Source organism: Ceratosolen solmsi, unplaced genomic scaffold (genome assembly GCF_000503995.2).
Source record: "Ceratosolen solmsi marchali unplaced genomic scaffold, CerSol_1.0 scaffold10, whole genome shotgun sequence".
NCBI classification, from domain to species: domain Eukaryota; kingdom Metazoa; phylum Arthropoda; class Insecta; order Hymenoptera; family Agaonidae; genus Ceratosolen; species Ceratosolen solmsi.
In genome coordinates, this window is record NW_011948412.1 from 17027402 (window position 1) to 17051043 (window position 23642).

At 23.6% G+C, this 23642-nt stretch overlaps 4 protein-coding genes across 4 annotated transcripts in view; 2 read left to right on the top strand and 2 right to left on the bottom strand.

Annotated features, from left to right (window-relative positions):
- Window positions 1-767: 767 nt before the first annotated feature.
- On the bottom strand, window positions 768-1720 carry Taf12 (TATA-box binding protein associated factor 12). Its single transcript, XM_011498127.1, has 3 exons — window positions 1351-1720; window positions 1009-1201; window positions 768-937 (listed from the first exon to the last, which is right to left on the bottom strand). The coding sequence occupies exons 1-3, from the start codon at window positions 1609-1611 to the stop codon at window positions 810-812; spliced, it is 582 nt and encodes a 193-aa protein (XP_011496429.1). The 5' UTR covers window positions 1612-1720; the 3' UTR covers window positions 768-809.
- Window positions 1721-2083: 363 nt separating this feature from the next.
- Window positions 2084-2990, top strand: Polr3K (RNA polymerase III subunit K). The gene is made up of 2 exons (XM_011498137.1): window positions 2084-2750; window positions 2910-2990. The coding sequence occupies exon 1, from the start codon at window positions 2396-2398 to the stop codon at window positions 2720-2722; it is 327 nt and encodes a 108-aa protein (XP_011496439.1). The 5' UTR covers window positions 2084-2395; the 3' UTR covers window positions 2723-2750; window positions 2910-2990.
- Tcs1 (Threonyl-carbamoyl synthesis 1) lies at window positions 2914-3819 on the top strand. Its single transcript, XM_011503585.1, has 2 exons — window positions 2914-3201; window positions 3309-3819. Exons 1-2 carry the CDS (start codon window positions 2954-2956, stop codon window positions 3817-3819), a joined length of 759 nt encoding a protein of 252 aa, XP_011501887.1. The 5' UTR covers window positions 2914-2953.
- Window positions 3820-7526: 3707 nt separating this feature from the next.
- Window positions 7527-23642, bottom strand: part of lili (LMBR1-like protein lilipod) — a 34064-nt gene continuing 17948 nt past the window's right edge. Inside the window, exons 2-9 of the mRNA XM_011498149.1 lie at window positions 13022-13286; window positions 12377-12480; window positions 11422-11548; window positions 11136-11204; window positions 10848-10977; window positions 9685-10042; window positions 8449-8680; window positions 7527-8188 (exon numbers count right to left, since the gene is read on the bottom strand). Of these exons, the coding sequence (XP_011496451.1) occupies window positions 7947-8188; window positions 8449-8680; window positions 9685-10042; window positions 10848-10977; window positions 11136-11204; window positions 11422-11548; window positions 12377-12480; window positions 13022-13286 (1527 nt within the window). The 3' untranslated portion in view covers window positions 7527-7946. The remainder of the gene's footprint in view (window positions 8189-8448; window positions 8681-9684; window positions 10043-10847; window positions 10978-11135; window positions 11205-11421; window positions 11549-12376; window positions 12481-13021; window positions 13287-23642) is intronic.

Consider the following 23642-nt stretch of genomic DNA (forward strand, 5'->3'; position numbering starts at 1 on the left):
TAAATAAATTAAAATTAATAATAAAATAACTATATTAACATTTTAATTATGAAAACATTTTCAAAGTGTACAAAAGTACTGCACTATGTTCAAAACATTTTTTTGCATTTTGAAGTTTATAGAGTGATTTACATCTTTATTGAATAAATTCTTGAGTAATGTTTTATGTGAGAACTAAATTTATAATATTTAAAAATTTGCAATTGTCTGTTCAAGAAATATATACTGTGATAATAAATCTGTGATAATACTGTGATAATAATGTGATAAGAAATATATACTTAATATATACTGTGATGATTTTAATACGTATAAAATCCTGAATTACCTTACGATGTGATATTCATTTTAACCAATTGGAATGTTTTAAAACAGAACATTTTATTATTTAATTTATTTTTTAAATATTGCTCTTATAGATTTTTCTTTCATTTTTTTTAAGTTACACTATATATTATTTTATATCTTTAAAAATATAACTCATTTTATTTTTTATCTAAGGATTTATTTAAAAAATATACCTAAATGGAAAAATTGTTGAAAAAAAAAATTCATATGAATTATTTATTCTGCTATTTTTAATACAAAAATGTTTTTAATATATATATATATATATATAGAATCACTTACAATAAATAAAAAAAACATTATCAGCAGCTTGAAAATACTGATAATTTACATTTCTTTAGTTAGTGGTACAGTCTTTTAGAAAATCAAAATAGTTACAATTATTAAATAAATGTCACTAAATAATATCTTAAATTTTATCTCTAATCCAGAATTCTATTACAATTATAAAATTTAAAGTACTAATATTTTTTTATTGATTTACGAATTAAAGCTAATCTCTGTTTATGTGCTTCTGTTACAGTTGCTCGCTTATATGGACGAATTTCATCTGTGCCAAAACCAGGTATCCACATATTCCAATTTTTCTCTAAAATTAAAATTATTTTGCAATATAAACAATTTTTTGAAGTGAAATTGATTTCTAAAATTATTATATACCTAAGTGTAATTGAACATCTTTTACTTCCACTGTATTTGCATGGCGATGTTTAGCTAATAAGCAAGCAGCATTAATTGTAGTTTCTACAAAATCATCTGCCAATTGTAATAACATTTCCTCTACTTCTTCGTCAAGCTGTTCGGTAGGATCAACTTCCTTCACTAAATCTTGCAATCTTGTTTTAGTTAAAAACTAAAAATTTAAAATCATAATATAATATTTGATTTTGATTTACTTCATATTTACATACAATTTTTTTTTAATGATAAGCATTTGTAAATATTTTTATATTACATATTCCAGTAAAGATGTTTAATATGAAATATAAGAATTGAGTTCACCTGTGGATAATCTAATAATGTACTTTGAACATTAGGCTGATTCAATTGTGGCTGAGACTTTATTGTTTGAGGTGAAAACTGTGTTGGTTGAGATTGGGATTGAGATTGACTTTGCATTATCGATGAAGTTACATTCGCCTGTGGTGCAGTATTCAGAGATGCATTTTGATTTGCTGAACCAATGGATGGAAGAACTCCTAATGGCGATGTAATATCTGGACCTGTATTTGTATTCTGTGTGCTAGACATTTCTTGAGACATTTCTAAAATTAAAACATGTACTTGCAGATTACAATCATTCCATAGAATATTGACGATACTGTTAATAAAAAGTTAATTACATGTAAATTAAAAGTTCCACAATTATAGAAATTTTGTATCTACTGAGAAACTATAGTAAATAAAAACAAACTATCTATTAGCCGATCTTCGAAGAAGTAATTATAATACTCATTAATAACTCACTCTTATATCCGATAATCGATAAATTTATTCAAAATTACACTTAATTATGATTTTTGCTACATGCATAACCTCGAACCACATGTCATATCCACAAGGCAACTAAACACCAGATTATACGATTTTCAGTTTTGTTTAAGTTGTCGTATTGATAACTGCTGCGCAATACGCATGTGTAGAATATATTTTAAAAGTACATACATTTTTATCTATTTGCATTAAAATGATGTGTTTATATAATTTTTAAATAAATGTAACGTTAAATTTGAATCTTAAATTTTATTTCTCACTATGTCCAAGCTCACAATGTCCAATCACCAACTTAACACCTCAACACTACCATAACAAAAATGGCATAAATTTCACGTAACTTTTTTGCCTATCATACTTTACGTATTTATTTGAAATGCATCGGCTATTACGTTAAGAATTATATGTACTGTGTAGTTATTCATAATTTCTATATTTTCATTAATCGTTAAAATCAAACATTTTGTAACGACTTATGTAAATCTATTATCACGAATATTAGAAGCATCAATCGCATGAAGCTTAACCTCAGTTTTAAAAGTTCAAAAAACAAATGCTTCTTTTTTGCCCAACTTGTGGTAATGTTTTGCATATAGAAGAGGGCACGATTTCTTTACGTTTTGCTTGCAATACGTGTCCTTATATTTGTAACATTAATCGTAGAGTGAGTAGCCGGACTTATCCTAAACTCAAAGAAGTTGATGATGTGCTCGGTGGCTCTGCTGCATGGGAAAATGTAGATTCCACCGAAGAACGCTGTCCAAAATGCTCCCATCCGAGAGCCTATTTTATGCAAATACAAACTAGATCCGCGGATGAGCCTATGACAACTTTCTACAAATGCTGTAATTCTCAATGTAGTCATAATTGGCGTGAATAGGAAATTCTATTAACACTGAGAAAGTAAGGTAAATACAATACTAATACATTGTAATTGTGAAAATATACATTTTCTATCAATTTTCTTCATCAAAATATAGATTAAAATTTTATGTAAATAAAAGAAAATTTTTAGCACACTTATAATTTATTTTAAAGTTAAATCATTGAAATATATAATTATGTAGCTATGAATCTCCGCTTAAAGTTAAATGTAATAACTCCAAATGCGATGGGTCCAATAAAGGAACGATTGAATAAAGCCAAAAAAACTATCAAACATTTTCCAAATCAGATTCATTGGATGGGTGGAGGGTATAACAGTGCTGCAGTAGCAGCTCGCCTAATACTTGATGAAAAGATAATAGCTCTGCCGACAGATACTATTTATGGTTTAGCTGGTTTGGCGCAAAGTAATACAGCTATTCACAATCTCTACGATATCAAGAAAAGAGATTTAAATAAGCCCCTTGCTATTTGGTATATCGAATCATATATTTATTTATATTTTGTTATATCTATTTTATTTATATTTTTGATTTCCATGATAAAAAATAAAATTTATATAAAAAATTTTATTGTATTAGTCTTGGTGATGTAAAGGATATCATAACATGGGCTGAAGTGGAACATTTACCTACTGGACTAATTGAAACTTTATTACCTGGCCCAACAACTATTATATTAAAACGTAAAGAAGCTCTAAATCCTTTATTGAATGAAGGAGTAAGAAATGTTGGCATCCGTATTCCAAAGTTAAACTTTTTTCTTAGTGTAATGAAAATGGTTAATAAACCAGTAGCTCTAACAAGTGCCAATATTACCCAAGAAAATAATACGTTGCATCCAACTGAATTTGAACATTTATGGTCAAAACTTGATGGTATATTCTATGATAGGCCACAACCATCAAAATCAAAAAAAATGAATAGAGATGCATCAACGGTAGTTGATTTATCTGTACAGGGAAAATTTAATATATTTAGGCAGGGAAAAAATTGCCATAAAACTATAAATATTTTAAAGAGATTCAACTTAAGTGAGCAAAAAGAAGAAACTGAAGAAAGTGTCGAAACTAAGAAATCTGAAACATCTTAAAACCATAAAGTTTGTACAAATAAGATGAAATATTTTAACAAAGTTTAAGAAATAAATTAATTTTTGCTGAAAATCATATAAATACATAAAAAAGTACTTTTCATTTTAAGAAATGATTGTCACCAATATACCACTGACTACTAAAATTTCATAATTTAAAACCATTATTTACAATCAACGAAGGAGAAGGCTGTGGAAATACGATGTCGATTGGAAAAAGATCGTTGGTGACGAGGTGAAATGTCGCTTTATTCGGAATTTTACATGGAATAAGGAAACCAAAAAAAATAAAAGTAATTTTCACTCCCCTTTTAACGATCCATTGTATAAACAATCGACGTAAATGTTAAAATAATTGAATAAATTACACCTGCAAATTTTCACCTCATAACTCATTTTATTTCAAATTTGATTTATAAATAAAATTTATTATATTAATTTTAATTTTGAAGGCAATAACTTTTTAAAAAATTGGAACTTTAGTCGTAAAAACAATCCAATTAAAAAAAGAAAGTTATAAATGGGAGCATTTAAAAAAGAAACACAAATGAAAAATATTACAATAAAATTTAATTTCAGTACTTTGGATAGATGACATCTTTCTTTATTGGTAAATTTATTAGTGTAAAGTGCACTTACTAAAGTATTGTCTTCTTGACAAAATAATATATCACATAAAATTATTGTAAAGTATTGAAACATACATACATGTACGAACGCTTAATGTTTCTTCATACATTTTGTTTTAAAAATCTACGTATTTTAGAAAATCATTAGTTGTGTATTTTAAAATTTATATTTGTTTAATACGTGTTCTCTATACAATAAACTATTAACTAGTAAACTTCTAATTTGAATTCATATAAAGTATCCAGTCAATATGCATTAAAAATGCAGTTTTCTTAAATTTTTACATTACAAAAATCTACTGAAATTAAGATTAACAGTATAATAAAAATAATACAGTAATTTCCTTTAAAACTTTCTAAGTAATAATAACATATATATTTCTTCTCTATAATAGTTTATTTAAAATTAATTTTTAATATTTTAAATAAAAATAATATTTAAATATACAAAAAAAACAACTTTCGCAATATTAATATAATTTGTGTAAAAAAATAACAGTTACAGCTTTATATAAAAACTCGTTTAGATACAAATTTATAAAGATGTAAAATATTCAACAGAATTTAGAATAGACTGACATTTACAATTGTAATGAAGGAATTATATATTAAAAAAATATTTGACACTTAATATACATCTCATAGTCTATCTATTTTAATCTAAATACTGAGTTTACTCTTCATGAATTTTATTTTATTTTAAATAAATAATTATTATAATAAATGATTATACAATTAATAGCCGTTTTTCTAAGTATACATAAATAGAAATTTAATTAACATCTCTAATTGACTTTCCTATAAATAATAAATTCTTTCCTGCAAAATAGGTGTATTACTTTTGATTATTAACTGTTCTTTTTCTTTATAACAAATTGCAACTTACATTCATTATTTTTTATATACATTTCGAAATATAAATCCAATCGTAAAATTATATACTACTGCTAAATTTGATTTAAAAAATTGGTTGTTTTCGCATTTTAAATATAATTTAAACTTGATTATTGGTGACATTTAGCTGTTTATATACTAAGGTAATTTTAGAATTTTATAAATATTCAAATTATTTAACTATTTCAATAATGAAATGAAAAAAATTCGTTAAAATTTTTTTATAACAAAATTTCGAACACTTGAAAGTTTTTCTCTATTTGTATTTAATCACAAATAATTTCAAAATAATTCTTTAATTAAACATAATATTCAATAAAAATGATAAATTACACTAATCTATAATTATACATTTTAATAATAAAATAATTTAAATATACAACTGATTCTTATTAGATACAAATCGTTCAATATTTTTATTATTTTTACAAATAATTTTACATTATTTTATTTATTTAATAAAATTATTATTAAACGGATTTATTCAAGTATCTTATTCATCAATAATTGTATTGTAATTTACCGTAAAGTAAATTAATACAATTTTAGTAGTTATTATAACTCTATTTAAGTTTACTAATTTAAATGAAATTCAACTGCAATTAAAATTATAACTCGCAGTAGATATTGATTTATTAATAATTAAAAAATAAACCATAAAATTTGAATTGTGGATAGTATATTTTTGGTCTAGTTGAACTCAGTATCCTGAAAAAATTTAATGTATATATTATACAATTTATTTATTATTTGTTCTTAATTAATGTAAAATAATTAAAATTACCTAAAATACTTCTTATAATAATAAAAGAATTATGGCATTTTAATACAATAAAAATTATAGTAGAAATATTTTATTTTTATGAAGAAATTTTATTAAAATTTATGTGTTGATTAATGATAATTAATTATTATCGAAAGGCGTTTCATTGAAGCCTTCGCACAGTCGTTTCAAAATAAATATTGATACATCCCTAAAATTTGACTCAAACGAGGTAATTTAGACAAATCTATAAAATATAATGTGTTATATGATTATATATGCTAATTTATAATTATTAATGATAATAAAGTTACGAATAAATAATTATAGTACTTATTAAAATAATGATTTAGAAATGCCTTATAAGATTAATTTTAATTTTCTTTAACTTTTTTGAAGCATTAAAAGACATCGTTTCCGATAAAAAAAAAATTAAACGCTCTTGATAAATTAATTTGTTTGGTGAAAATTAATATTTATATTTTAAATACTTATATCACTTTCAAATTTATAAATGTACGAAATACGTTTAACCACCTTATTTAATTGAAAAATAAATAAAAGGGAAAAACTGACATATCATCGTATATTTAATTTTGTTATAATTTAAAATAATTATATACTTTATTGGAATTTAATATTTTCATTTACTTATTTACTAGGTATATACTAAATGAAAATACACTTGCATTTTATGTGTATGTACATATATATATATAAATATAAATATATAGTACATATCACGAAAATAACCTTTTTAAAAATTTTTATTATCATTAAATCATATAGGGTAATTCAGCAAATTTTTTAATTCCTTTAACTCGTGTATGTATAGATGTATGCATTTACACATGAACACACATGCATACACAGAGGCAGACACACACACACACACACACAAATGCACAGAAACACAAAAACTTAGAATATACAAGTAAATTCTCGTTTAATATAGACTAGTAATTAAATGAAAATATAAAATTTTAATAAAATATATATGTGTCTGTGTAGATGGGCGCGCGTGCGAGATATAATACAGCCTAGATCTACTCGTGCTATTAACTATTTTATGTTTTTGCAAGGATTTATTTTTGATATATTTCAATAAAATTAAGCAAAACTGATAGATAACGAGATGTATCCAAGGTATGAATTATGGGTAAAATTTATTTATAAAATATTAACTTACATATAATTTATATAAAAAAGGCATAAATTTCTACTATACTCCAAAATTTTAAAGGAAGTGAAATCAAATTTATTATAATTAAAAAACTTATATGTATATATAATTAATTTGTATTACATACGTATATAAGTAATTGAGTAAAAATAATTTTATTGTTTGATAATATATTACGGTTAGATAAAAAGATAATAACATTTAATTTAAACATGTACTAATCCATGTACTAAAAATTTATTTTAGGCATATCAGGAGAATAAATAATAATTTTTCTAATTTTCTTGTCATTAAATAACGCGGGCTAATTTAGAAAATTTCATTTTCAACATTCCTCTAACTTGTGTATACATACAGGTATATATTTACATATATTAATTATTGGATAGGGAGAGCCTTTATAATATTTGTCAACATCAGTATGGTTAAAATGGTCGACGCTACAATCCCAGACATTACCAAGCAAACTTCCTAAAGTCAATGTAAAAACGAAATTATCGTGAAACGTATAGTTAATGATATTTGTCGCATCATTCTAATTTTCAAACTCAATCGTGCTCACTACTCAATCTCAGCACTTCATACAAAAAACGAGATGAGAAAAAATAACAACAACAACAATACGGGCGTTCGTACATATACACGAGTAACAATCAGTCTAGTCATCCTTAGATATTAAATTCGCGGCTGCAGCGCTCCATCTTGTGTTCCTCCTAAAGATCCCAAGGACACTACTACTTAGTCTCGCGTAGATCTCCTTGCGCACGGTGGCTGTGACTTTGGTGGCGAGGCAGCCGATCGTGGCCGCGGCGAAGATTAGATTGTAGAGGAACACAAGCTTAAAGTTGCCGAGCCACTCGATACGGCCGAAGTCACCGAGCAGGTCAAAATTTGTCATACCTGTAAGTAATTTTTTCATTGTCAAACTTGATTGCCACAATATAACGTAAAAACGAGGTAAAAAGCATCTTCTTCCTATTGCGCTTGAAAATTCAGCTTGCATTTTATAAAAATTGTTGCGATTCAAAATAACATTCACCATGCGATGGAAATGGACTTCTGAAATCGGTTATAATTACCAGATTGTAGGCACAGCAGATGTGAAAACGGAAATGCAACAAGGGTACGGAAGAGGTGAAGGTAATATGTATAAGAGGTACCTAGGATGCGCGAGAGAAGCGGTAGTGCCGAGCTGAGTACGAGCAGCAGAGCACAATTGGCGATGATATGGGTGAATGGAGTGGAATGAAGACGTGGACGGACCCTTTTGACGCCCGGCAGCGTATAAAGTCCGACGGCGCTCGTCACCGCCAAGTAGAGAATCACAGCCACCTCGATCGCTGCCCCGATTGGACCGAGTTTCGACAACGAACTGATGCCCAGTGTAAATTGCTGTAACATAAGACGAACATGTATTTTATGATGATTTATCGTCATTATTACTAAAAATACTATTTGGAGCGTTAACCAGCTTTTTTCCATCACTTATCAATTTAGATATACAAAATTACGCGAATTACTCGATGTCCAATCAGCAGAATACAAAAAAGGGGGATTAATATATATATATATATATATATTGATATAAAGGAATTTATATATATATTTATATATATATATATATATATATATATTAATTCCTTTATATAAAAATAATACTTCCCTTAAAGGTGCTAATACTTAAATTTTAAATAACTATTTATCATTTCGCATTTCGAGAAAACTATAGACATTACTTATTATCCCCTTAAAATAAACACGTAATCTCTTTTAATATTCAACATTTAATATTAATGATTTAGAGACAGTTTCTAAGATATTTTTAGATTTAAATATAAATAAATTAGAATATTTTCGTGCCTATAAGTAAATCTAATAAAAATACGTATATACATAGTAACGAACAATAAGCATTAAATGAACAATTAGCAATAAACGAACGACTAAACGTTAACTTTAATAACAATTTTAATATCAATAATGAATTTAATGATTTGACGTTGTAAATCATTTTATCGTAAAATGATAATGAGACATAATTTAGCTCAAACCAAATTTTGCATAAATTAAAATATGTTGTATCTCAAATCCTAAATCATAAAATTAAATAAAAAACTGAATCATTTGCATATTTGCCTAATATGGTAATTCATTTTATTAACCATCTGCAATAGCAAGCTAACAATGTCTCGACAAAAGCGTAATAATCGCTAGATATATAGGTGATGACTATTTATTAGTTACGTTACTTGATGTATGGAAAATTAGTGAACCTTTTCTTTGCCACATAAAGCGACGTTCTTACACGTTAGTATTTTAAAGCTTTACGCGTTAGTCCAACTATACGATCAATTGCGAATAAAGCATCGAATAGGGCCCCGAGTCTGTTGGCTTACTCGCGTGCTGAGCGGCAGGGCCTTAATGCCGACGAGCAACTGTAACGTATTCTGTACGGCAAGGAGAGCCGTGGCAGTAGAGAGGACGAGGAGGGCGAGCATCGCCGTTGGATAAAGGAGCGTCCTGCGCACCCACCAGGTGCGCCGCTGCTCGTCAAGGATGTGTCGCCGCCTCTGAATGTCCTCGAGCCGTTGGGCGAGTCCGCGCTGCAAGGCTCCATTACGCAAACACATGAGGCCTGGATTCGGGCAGAGGGACTCCTCGTCATCGTCGTCGGGTGCAATGTTGCTGCAGCTCGAAGGTGACATCGGCACCGGTGACACGTACGACTTGCCCGTAGCTTTGGCATGTTCCAATCTATTCAAAGATTTTTCTTTTTTTTATCATTACTTTTCTTAGACATAATGTTATAAGGATATTCTCTTCCACCGCTTGATCTTAATATCGTTACATGGCTAACCTCGTGCCTCTATCTATGATTTTATACAATTTTTCTTAAGAACTTCATTTTATTCCCGTATTTTTAAGTACAGAATTTGCTAACAAAGTTTCTAATAAACTTGTGCTATTTTACAATACATACGAAATTAGATAGCTTACGATCCTAATTATTTATTAACAGAATTATTTGTTATCGTTAGTTTTAATAAAGCAGTGTTTTAACGGGTAAATAATTACTATTCATATAGTCTTTCTCAGAATAATATTAATGGTTCCGTACTTGTAAAATATACCCGATAGCGCAGAAAATTATTGTTAGACATGATATAGTATTAATAACAGAATTATTTTTACAGATTATATAATACGATAGAATATTATTCGGTATTAATCTATTATGTAGATTTTTATAAAAGAAACGTAAATACAATGAGTTAATTAATTCTCGTCCATGAAAAATTTAAATGTTTACTATTAAAAAATAATAACAGTAATAATAGTAATAAGAATAATAATGTAAAATAATAATAAAAATAGTAATAATAGTAATAACAATATTATTTGAACGGACTTACTTTGACAATATATGGCAAATACTATCGTTTGGATGCCTAAGAATGTTAATTATATAGGTATAAAGCAAATTCTGCGTATCAAAAGAGTTTCAAGTTACTTAAGCACATTCTTAATGAGACTAAATTAAAAGAAAAATGTAACTTACCTTCGCTTGATACATTCCTCTTCTAATCTATATGCGAAAAATTCCTCGTCCAAATTTTTCAGAAACTGAGGTTTTACAAGGAATGATCCGACTACACCAAAGAGTCTAACAAATCCTACTGGTGTACAAACTAGAACATTATGAAAATAAATCATCATATTGACCTATTTTTTAAGGAATAGTTATTGATATGCATTCTAATGATATATTATATACTTAGATGAAATACGTTTGTTCTATTAATTATTACAATCGTAATAAACTATTTGTAGTTTAAAGAATACTTACGTAGAAGCAAAACAACGCCAACGAAAGACACACAGGAATATAAAAAAGGTAAATAATAACTCCATAAATCTAAAATTTCAAAAATACACACGATTATTAATTTCATAATAAAACCAATACATACAATTAAAAAGAATGTTGTAATATGAATGCAATAAATAATAAAAATGTAATAGTCAATTAAATTTCAAGTATATTAAAACAATTCTTTAGCAATATTAAAAGTCAAGCTAAACAAAGTTTTATAAAATAAATGATGAAATTTATGTTAATGCTTAATGCTTACTGAGTAGTGTATGAAGACTCGATTTTTGACGATCCAGAATTGCTGATAATATATATGTCATACCTAAAACCATCACACCTAATAAGCATAATACTGTAACGGTTTCGTAGACTCTGGCCATGATACCCTTGAAGATAAAAATATGGTGATTTAGAAAAATAATTGACAAATAAAAAATTATTAGTGTATACAATAAAAACTTACATATATTCATATAAATTGAGGACTTTCAATATACGTGTGAAGCAACGTTAATGAAATTATTATAGAACATTTTAAGAGGAAAAATATACATGAAGATTTTAGTTTTTTCTAATGAATAAATATAATACTTATAATAAAAGGAATAACTTTCATAAATAAAAGTTTTTAATTAAAATTTCAGATAATGAATATTTTATGTTGAAATATATATTGATAGTAAAACTAAATCAATGAAAGCATTTTAATAATATAAGTGGAATTATTGAAAGGTAATTGCTTTTTAATAAAAGATGATTTGAAATAAAAGTTTTGGAAAAAATTTATTACTTTACTTAAAAAATATATAAATTGTATAAATAAATATATACTTAAAAGATATAATAAAAAATAAATTTACACGAGTACGAAATAAAATTTATAATTAGAAATTACGAATGTAGTGGAAATGTAGTGAATGAAGTGAAAATAAATAGCAACAAATGAAATAAAGTCTATAATGCATAAAAGGTAAATTAAAGATACAAATTAATTTTTAAAAATTCTTAGAAGATTTTATAATCTGTACGAAATACAATTGTCAATTAGGTTATAATGAACGATGGTAGAAAAATAGAAGGACAAAAACCATTAATTTAAAAACTTAACATATTCAAAAATTATTTTTATGTCTAGTCGTATAGAAGTTACTAAATATATCATTTAAATGTTTCCTTTAAGTTATAATAATATTATAATACATTATTTTACTTACTTTCCTATGACCAACGAAACCCTCAGATTCGGTGAAAAGATATGCGAATGGCAAAAATACGAATAACGAAAGATTTGAAAAAAGAAATATGAGATTCCATAATCCTGAAAGTTCAAAGATTTATTCATATAAATTTTATCATTTATCTCAGCTGAAGAATATTCTGACAATTTTCATAGCATATAATATTACATATAAATTAGACTTAATTACATTTAATGAAAGATAAAAATTAAAAAAACTTATACAATACGTTCAAATATAAACATATATCAATCTTAACTCAAATTAATCGATATGTACAATAATGAAGTAAATACACATTGGAATATACTAATTTTTTCATTAATATTGTATATTTCCAGCAGCAATCTTAGGTTGACATCAACATTAACAATATTTAAATTATTAAAAAATAATTAACAAATGAAGGCTTCTGAAAAACATTTTCAAAAAACACTTCGTACATTAAATTTAAGCTGTAAAAAAATTAACTTAAAAAATATGAATATTGAATTGAATTCCAACCGTAAGTAAGAATGGCACGATAAAATAAGGAATTGAAAACGTAAATCTCAGAGTCATAAGTATTTTCTGTCCGCCTAAGGAGTCCAAGTGAAGAGGATGAATTTAATAATTGGTTACCTTGTATGAGAGAGCTGTTGAGCCATTTTACGTAAAAGCTGTTGGGATAGAGGATGAGGACTTCATTACTGGCGATGGAGACCGGGAGCAGGAGAGCCGCACCAATTGACACGGCCAGGCCGACGGCACACAGCCAGAGGCTGATCCTATAGACGGTCGCCTCATCTTCGTCGGTTGTTAGGTAGTCCTCGCCGCCCCTCCAGCGGAAGCGCGCGATAAGCGCGTAACTTGATATGTACAGAATGAGGAAGAGAAGTAGGAAGATCTGTAAAAATAATTGTCAGCTGTGGTAAGACGTCGTCATAGTTCTAATTGAAATGCTACTTATGGGTTCATTTGATTTCGGGCCTTGAAGTTATAATTGAATTTTTCGTAAGCTGAACATTAATTTATCTTATACATTAAGGTTATATTATATTATATTAAAATATAATAACAATTTCAAAGCAAATTATTCGACAAAGAACAGTTAGTTAAGAGTAAAAAGCTACTTGTAATGTGACACTTGTATGCAATTCTCTAGAGGAATTCTAAAAATAGCTGAGCAACGTCTTAACACAAAATTAAAAAAATCGAATCCAGTTATTTTCGTTTCACTTTCCGAATAAAAATTACATAAATGTAAAATTCAATTAAATACCAGATTAAATTACGTACATATTTACGATCTTCTATGATAAATAAACATGATCATAAATATTAAAAAAAGACTTAAAAAATATTTTAACATAATTCTTTTTGCATTAAGTGTTTGCACACTCGACCGATTATGCACATTTAAAAGTTTGGACTTATATCCTACATTTTTTAAAATAATAATTCAATTTCTAATTATATAATAATATAATACTATTTAAAAACAGAATAATAATCTAATGTTAGTAAGTTAAAAACATAAAAATGAGTAACAAATAATTTAAGCATTAAAATAAGAATATGAAAATTATGTATTTTTATTGCGTACAATAGATTCATTGTAATAGATTATTATTTTTGATATATTTTAGTAACCTTTAAGAATTATTTTAATAGTATTATGAATAATAAACCATATTTGATTATTAAGATTTACAAAATTTATAAAACAACTTAACAAATTAATTCTGACGTTATTTTAGCAATTTATATTTCTTTTCGACTTCATATTTTTAAAAAGTAATAAGAAAAACAATTTTTATTTTAATTTTATATATTTAATACATTCTACATTAGAATAAATAAATCTGAATAAATTTAAACTTTTTTAATCCAATCAAACTTATTTTATAAAATTAATAATTCATTAAAATAAAGAAAATCAGCAAATAAGTTTAAAAGAAAATTTTAATTTCGGATCGATCAGAGTGGTAAAAGTATCTATTAAATATAAAAAACCGTATCTATTAAATAATTACAAATCTAGTAAAGTAAAATAAATTATCTCGTTATATATTCCAATTTTGGTTGGTTGGATAACTTTTAGTAATTCTCATACATGCATTATATTCCAATTGCGTTATAGATGTAATATAAGTAATAATTAAGACATTTGTATTTTATGTTTCTTCCAATTTAAACACTAAATAAATGAACATGATAAATTTATACCTGATTTATTTATAATCTAAATTTTTATAAAATGCTTTCCAATATATAAAAAAATATCAAATTTGCAAAATTTTCATCTGCATTAAATTATAAATCTTTTGCATGTAAAATTTTTGTGTGAATAAGTGATAAGTTACTAACTAAGATGTATGAAATAGTTTAATTTTGTTTTTAATAACTGATCTTTTATATTTTTATTATTTTCACCAAAGTGTATGAATTTATTATATTTGCATATTATATATTATATATAAAATTTAATTTAATTTTTAATATTTGCAAATATAATAATTCTAATTTGTGATCTTATATATATTAAAAATATACTAAAATTTTTTTATAAACTATTTCAAGTAATAATTCTAGCTTTGCATATTTTGCTATTACTATTGCCTTAATATCATCATTATTAACTTATGAATATCATTTGATAATATTTATTGTATTACTTTTAATAGAAATTAGAAATTTAATTATCAGAATTCATACCTTAAAAATTTAATTTAAAATGTTTTTCAAATCAAATGACTATAAGCGTAAAATGAAAATATGGCAGTATTTATCAAATCCTGTTGTTCTTGATAGTATTGATTTGCGCTAGATTCAACTAACCCCAACATGTAGTTATATCTTTAACTCGGCTCGTAAAATATTGTTTCTGATTGGCATAGGTATATAACAGTATATAAAGTAAAACTAGGTACTACGTATCAACATGTATGACATTAAATGAGAAAATTAAAGAATCGCATAACACATATTTTATAAAGAAAGAGATACCAGAATAATAAAGATAGAAAATTACGAGCGATATTATACAATCTGGAAAATCTCTGTAGGGAATGTCGATATTTCAATATTATATTATAAAGTATTATGGATATTGAAAGCGATAAAAAAAATTTCAATATTAAATATTTGAATGAAAAACTTATGAAATTGATCAATTTGTTATAAATGCATATGTTTAATATACGTATACATAAAGTGATATAGCATTGCCCATTATATAAATATAATGGTATATTATTAATAATATAATAATATATATAATTTTAAAAAACTATATTTTTATATTTGTAAGCAGGTTTCAAATTTTATTAATTACATTAATTGTAACAATTCACTTTATAATAAAAGCAGTTATTTTGAGGTAATTTTTAATAATTAATATAAACTTTATCCTGATATTTAATATCCAACTGTAATGTGTTAAATATGTATTTTCACACATTAAATAATACATATCCGTTAATTAAAACCGTTTTTTATTGCTTTTTACAAAATACAAAAGATTATATTTATATTCTTCCTGTTTACAAATAAATCTTTCAAAATACATTAAATTGTTTATTTCGAAAGATCAAATGTTACGAAATTTGATACATGTCATACTATATATTTTATTTAACATTTGACTTGTAAACACTTCCGTAATTAAAAAATCTAATTTATTATTATTAAAGTCTTGATTTACCGATGAAAGCTCAAATAAAAATATAATTATATTAAATATTAAATAATATTGAAATTTTAAATTATTCTTGATAATATTAAAAATCTTTTTTTGACATCTGTTATTTCCATAAAATTTTTATTATAATTTTTTAAATAATTTTTATCTAATCTTTCATCAATGTACAGAACACAAGTCAAAATGACCTTTTTCTTCTAAGAAACTGAATATATTATTTATTATTATATTTATATAATAAAAAGGTAATTTTAATAAATTCCATTATTATAGTTTTATTATAATATGCACATAACTTTTTATTAGAAAATACTAAAATTTAATCAAAATTATAAATAAGACTTTATTTTCGTTTTTGTTTACTAATAAGTTATTAAAACTTAATGCAAAACTTATTAAAAAATATAAAAAATTAATTATCACCGTATCGAAATATAATACTTTTTAAAATATTTAATAAATCGACTCATATAATCAATTTACAAAAAAATATATTAGTTCTCTATACAAAAAGACAACATTTTAACTTTTTATTATGGATTAAAATGAAAAATAATAATTATAATAATACAAGTAAAGATTGTTAACATAAAGAATGCAATATATTAATTCATTTTAATTGACTTCATATTTAATGATTATGTAATCTTTTTCTAGTTATCCAGATATATTACATGGCAAATATATTTATTAATAACTCAATTTATACATAATAACGCCAAAGTTAATGATTCTGAAAATAATTAAAATTATGTATTCAAAGAAACAGATAAATTAAAATAAAAATTATTGTAAAAAAAATATTGTATGTTAGAAAATATTGTTTCCAAGTGGAAAAATACATTAGTTTCATTATACATAGCCAATACATTAGCTGAAATTGCAATAAAATTATCATATTGTCGAAGTACGGTAAAATTACAGACTGTGGGAAGGTTATTTTTATTTAAATTTTTTTTAAAAGCATACAGTTTATGTTACTTCGTTAAAAATATATTACATTTTTTTAAGAATACATGCATGTTCTTATATATTTAAAAAATATATACAATTCCTATAAAAAAAGTTTTAAATTAAAATATTATAGCGTCCAGTAATTACGCTTTACTATTAAATATATTAATATCAGTATTATGAATTTAAGTTGAGAGTTATATTCTAAATCCCAACTCTCTATGTAGTGGATTTAATATTAATCTGAAATGATAACTCAATACATGAAAACTTATAATTATCAGTCATGGTAATCTTTAACATTTTTCATTTAATTCAGAATCAATTAAGATAGAACACAATTTCATATTGGATATAATATTGATAATATATGAAAATAAAAATAGTTAATTATAAAATATATAAATATTTTTGCAGAAAATCCCATTAACTAAATATATTAATATCTATTCAAATTATATTTCATTATTTTTCTAATTTATTTAAGTATTATAACATTATGATAATTATAAAACAGAAATATGTTGAAATAAAACATATATTTTTCATATTAAATGTTTCGACCTTTAAGGATATTGTATTAAAATTCTGTAAATCTTAGATGAATAGAAGATAAAAGTTCATTTATTTAACTTAATTTCAGATACTCTGCCTTATTGTATAGATATTTGTTTAAATGTTTAGTTTTTAAATTAAGATAGATATATTCTTAAACGTAAATTATAAAAAAAAATTTTATTCTTAATATTTTTAAGTTTTTAAATATTTGAATATATAGTAGTTATTTATGGATATAAGAATATATAGAAAATTAAAAAAATTAACCGATGATTGTAATCCTTAAATATAAATAAAATGTTTTTTATCATGAAAGTATTAATAAAGAATAAGATTAAAAAGAATTTTCAATATTTTATCGATTGTTATTCTTTCACAAAAATTGCCTTAAATACCTTTAAAATTGTTCATTATAATCGGACATAAATTCCTTCAAATTTTCTACATAATAATCATAGCACTCAAGATACCATAATATAATAAAGAATTATTATTTTTTTATTTTTCCTCGTAATTCTTAATCTTTAATCCGAAAGATTACAATTTTAATATTAGTAACAATATATATACATACGTATATTCTGAAGGTGATGCTTGGAATAAATTTCAAATATGGTAAATATCTAATAGTATAATATTTAACTCATGGATTACTTTTTTGGAAGCTTGAAAAAATGAAAGCAATCCATTTGCGAAAGTACGTGTGCAAAACTGCGACACAACGATAATATAATCATCATAGATTTGCGGAACAACAAGTGGATGGTGACGAGAACTAAGAATAAAATGTATGTGAATATAGAAAATTTCTTGAAAATAGTAAGATGTACTCGGTAATATTACTAATAATTAAATTTTGATTATTAATTCCAAACTATTTTATTAAAATATTAAATGGTGACATATATCTATTCTTTTCTTTTGAATTTATTTGACTTATACTTGTACGTGATTTTAAATTTAAATGAAAGAAAATAACTCGTATTTTATTGGATAATTTGTATATTCAACCGTCTATACAAAGTATCGATGGTCTATAAAATAAGAATTTAATGTCTTTCAAAGATTCATGTGATATATAGATTTCTAATTATTAGTCTGAATAAATTACAAATGTCTTAAATTCATAATTTCAGAAAATATTTATATATTATATTCAAATTATATTTAATATAAATTTTTAATTCTTTTCTATTTAATACAAATAAATTTTAGTCGCCAGATGAAATAGTACTTAAACACAACTTTCATCAGCCGAATGTGAGCGTGTGCCGTTTAAGTACATGTGACTATTTGATCTCTTAAAAGTTATCTATCTCGATATGTCGACGTGCCAAAAGTTAAATGTTTTCAAATAAATATTTATTTAAGCACATTTATAATGGTGATTAGTACTCGACTGATGTCAAAGTCATTTTTTCAACACACCTCCAACTGTAATAAATAATTGCTAATAATTTAATGACAGAATATAGTAGTCGAAAAAACTAACCATAATAATATGTCATAAGCTATATTTTAAAATATTAAAAAAACAAAGGTTGATAAGAATTATGCAAAATGCACGGTGACGTAGGAATGTATTATTGTAATATATTATTATATATCTCAATGGCTTATCAACAAACATAAAACCATGTACTCATACCAATTTCCAGTTAACATCAAATATTACATTTTTATTAAAAATTATATTGCAATATGTTATAATGCAAGAGGAAAAATTATTGAATCGTCATAACGAATAAAAACCTACTAAATGATACTAGTATTTGTTATAATTACTTGCTATAAGCGAAATACTTTGAAAATTATATGTCTAAAATATCATCTTCTGCCAATTTCTAAATTATTACATTTAAAATTATTACAATTAAAAATATTAATTCGAATGGAATTTTTATGAGATATTCGTATATAGTTTAAATACATCTATTCGCACATAAGAATTTTAAAGTCAGGAATTGAAACAAATTTATATTTACATAAAAGATATTAAAATTATTAGAAAATTGATTAATAATAAATATGGTTTAGTCTGTTATTGTTACTATTATTCTTATTATAAATATGTAGATTTTTTTTCTTTATCACCGATGCAACAAAATTTTTGTTTCAATTTAAGACTCGATTCCCTTTTTTTAAAAATTAAATTATTATTTACAGTTATCATTAAAAATGATTACTCTTATAAATTATTCATTTAATTAATAATAATATGACAAATATTTTTAATTTATTTTAAAATAAACATAAAATGAAATATATACTAAATTTCATTTTATATTATTAATTACATATATAATATACGAAAAAGGCAAAAAAATATAAAAGAGTAATTTCAAGTAATTTTTTTAGAATTTTTATAACTGTTGTTTAAAATATATTTTAATTAACATTGTTACTTTCATGATCGTATAAAATTGTATATACTCATAGCAGTCGAAATAGAAAAATTAAGTAATAATACTTAACAATAATATCGTAATAATTAAGTAAATGCATCCATATCTAATATTCAAAATTTGTTTGAGCAGGTTTAAACAATTCAGTGTTTAATTATTATAAATTTATTCGAACCATTTAATTATATTACAAATTTTAATTATTATATTTAAATATATTACAAAATTAAAAATTTAATAAAAATAATATAAGGCTTATACGCCAAGGATCATATTTTTTATTATAGCGATATTATTATTTTTATGATATTTATCTATTATATTCTTTTATATCGTAACATTTTTATTATAATGATTTATTAACGTTAATGAAATTCAATTATAAAAAACAGAGCGCATAAAAAACTTAATATTCGAAATTATATTACAATGAATGTGCTTATTTATTATTTTAACTAAAATTACTGTTCAAAATACACGTTTTAATAAATTATTCTTACATGGAATATGAGTTACATTAAAATATACCATTTCAAATTATTAATTGAGTGATATCCAAAATAAGATAAATTAATAAATAATATTTGTGAGTCATTACATGAATTAATTTAAGTATATCTCTTAATAAATATAATATTATTTTATCATTTCACATTTTTATTTCACAAAAATATTTATTGAATATTAAGATATTTACAACTAATTATTTTTATTTTTAACTACTTACTTTTTTATCATAAAAATATAGTTTTCTTAAGATTTTGAATGGTGAATCAAGATAACTTTTCTTATAATAGAGCTTATTATCTATTAGATTTCGTTTATTTAGAAACAAAATATATTATTTTCATATATATATATATATATATATATATATATATTTATAATATTACCTCTTTATTATGAATAACTAATAATTTTTTAAAAAGTAAAAGAAACAAAGTATTGAAATGAAAAATAATCAATAAATTAAAAAATAAAGACAAATTATATAAAAATATCATACGCAGTGATTAACTTTATATTACATTTACGTTAAGCTTTACATTAACAGATTATAAATTAAAAATTCTAACAACACGAATAGTAGGGGATGAATGAAGTAAGAGCGTGAATAATCAATTTTTTTAATTATTATGAGATCAAAATAATTGATTTTTTTTTATTTTTTTGCTTTTCAGTTATCTTTTTTCTTTGCCAAACTAGACATGATACATATTATTTACGTACCTATGAAAATATAATAAAAATGACAGCTGTAATAACCCTCACTGTCTTATGTAAGGGATAAAATGAGTAAAAAAATATTCCTTATGTAAAGATATATACAATATTCCTGAAAGATTATCAATATTATTCATTTAAAAATAAAATTAGTTTTTTTTATTTTTTATATCTATTTATAACTTTTTAATTGGAACGGCTAATTATATTTTACAATAGCAATGTGTAATAGTGTAATGATTACCATAAGTAATTAAAAAATAAATACATTAATAAATAACAAAAGCTTATTTTATATTGATATTATTATCCTTAAATTTAAATATTATATTATGCATTTATATAGTTTGTAATAAATAAAATTTATCAATATTCTGAACGTTAGAATGGATCTTTTTCTACGCTAATGATCTAGTTTGTTAAGTAGGTGACTCTGCACACTGCTTAAGAAGTCTAAATTAAATTTGTTAGATCATTTGCTTTTAATTCTGAACTCTGTTTAACAAGGATGATAAATATTTTTAGAACATTTGCAGATCAATGTTTACTGGGAAAAATGCCAAATTTATTAGAAAGAAAATTAAATAGTATATGAATCATCGGCATACCACATTCTTTTCTTTAAGTTTATAAAAAATAAATAAAAAACGTTTTAAATTACGAAGATTATTATTATTTAAATAAAACTTATGTGACAAATTAATTTTAATTTTAATATCTTTTTTTAGACTTACTTCAGTTTCTTAAAGGAAGGCAATGAATTTATTACTTTTAAAATAGAAGATTTCACTTTTATCATAAACTTTATAAATAGTTATATTCTGTTTATAATTATTATTATTTTGAGAGAATGATTTTGCATATAGTAATAATAACAATAGCTACAGCCTGCATACTTATGAACATCAAATCATAAATTCATTACTAAATTTATATAAATAAAATCAATTAATTTTTCCAATACAATTTTTTTTTATATAAATAATATGCGAATGAAGGTTACAAGATGAATTCAACTCTTCTCACATCTTGGAAAAAAATTAAATATCAACCTATATTCCTTTGATTTTTCAATTATTATTGATGTAAATATGAGAGAAAAGATTTCAAAATTTCTTTTAAATAAGGTATGTAGATATAGCTATCAATTATTTTGGAAATTATTATTCATTCTTTCCTTCTTATTAACTTGAAATCCTTGAATAATGATGATTTAAATATTAGCACTTTGGAACCAATATTTTGCTTCATTATATACTTAGTTTTTTCTAATAGAATGAAAATATTATAATACATCCAACGTAGAGTTGTGAGAATTATATATGATAAATTATATATATAAATTTATAAATACAAAATAATCTTATTTTAATAATATATTCAATGATTTATATTAATTTAAAATATTACAAATAATTAAAAATATCGTACGAAAATTTTAGAAACATAATATGTATTTAAAAATCGTGAAATCCATACATTTTTCACGGTTCAATAATAATAAAATATAAATAAAATAAAAATATATTATTAATGATTGTCGTTAACACTTTTTGTCATTAGAATTTAGACTCATGATATCGTGATTTAAGCAATTTAATACATAATTTTGAATAATAACAAAATATCAAAACATATAAAAACACTAAAAGAAAAAAACATAACTTCTAATGTAGCAATTTCTAATTCCTTTAATTATATTCGTCTTTACTTTCCTAAAAAAAAATTTAAATTCATTAATAAACTAATCAGAACGGTATTAAAAAATAATCCCAACTTGAAAGTGATCTAAGTTAGGTAATAAATACATCTAATGAATTAAATTCAATGTAAAAGGTAGTATCTATGCATATCGACAATTTGATGTTTATTGTAGAAATTCGCGTAATTATATATATATTTTATCCTCTTAAAAAAAAATTATATGCTCATTACGGTCTATAATCACTAATAAATTATTATTATTTACTAGTTTATATTTATTATGGTTATATTTAAAATATAGTGAGAACATTAATAATCTAAATTAAATAATATTCTATTAAACATCTATCATAAATTATTTTACATATTTCTCATTAAATATATATATTTTACGATCTAGATCTGCATTCTAGATGCGATCTAGCACTTAGACTGCATCTAAACATAATTTAATATTTTATTTTTAAAAACGTTTTAAAAAAATACTAAAGAAGAGACGCACATTATAATTAAAAAATAAAATGAAATATGTTACGAATGTAACGGTAACATTATTAAAAACGATAAATTTTAAAAGAATGCAAATATGATGAAATAATTTTTTAATTCTAGAGTTATTTTCTAAAAAAAATTCACGGAATATAACATTATTTATATAGATTTCTCACTAATCTGTAAAAATAATCACTATTGTAATAAATGCAAGTACTTCGTG

Excerpts from the sequence above, each read along its gene's own strand:
- Tcs1 (XM_011503585.1), top strand. The coding sequence starts at position 2,954 with ATGGGTCCAATAAAGGAACGATTGAATAAAGCCAAAAAAACTATCAAA. Across the intron at positions 3,202-3,308 it reads AATAAGCCCCTTGCTATTTG|TCTTGGTGATGTAAAGGATA; the intron begins GTATATCGAATC and ends TTATTGTATTAG.
- Polr3K (XM_011498137.1), top strand. The coding sequence starts at position 2,396 with ATGCTTCTTTTTTGCCCAACTTGTGGTAATGTTTTGCATATAGAAGAG.
- Taf12 (XM_011498127.1), bottom strand. The coding sequence starts at position 1,611 with ATGTCTCAAGAAATGTCTAGCACACAGAATACAAATACAGGTCCAGAT. Across the intron at positions 1,202-1,350 it reads CATTATTAGATTATCCACAG|TTTTTAACTAAAACAAGATT; the intron begins GTGAACTCAATT and ends TTAAATTTTTAG. Across the intron at positions 938-1,008 it reads AGATGTTCAATTACACTTAG|AGAAAAATTGGAATATGTGG; the intron begins GTATATAATAAT and ends TTTTAATTTTAG.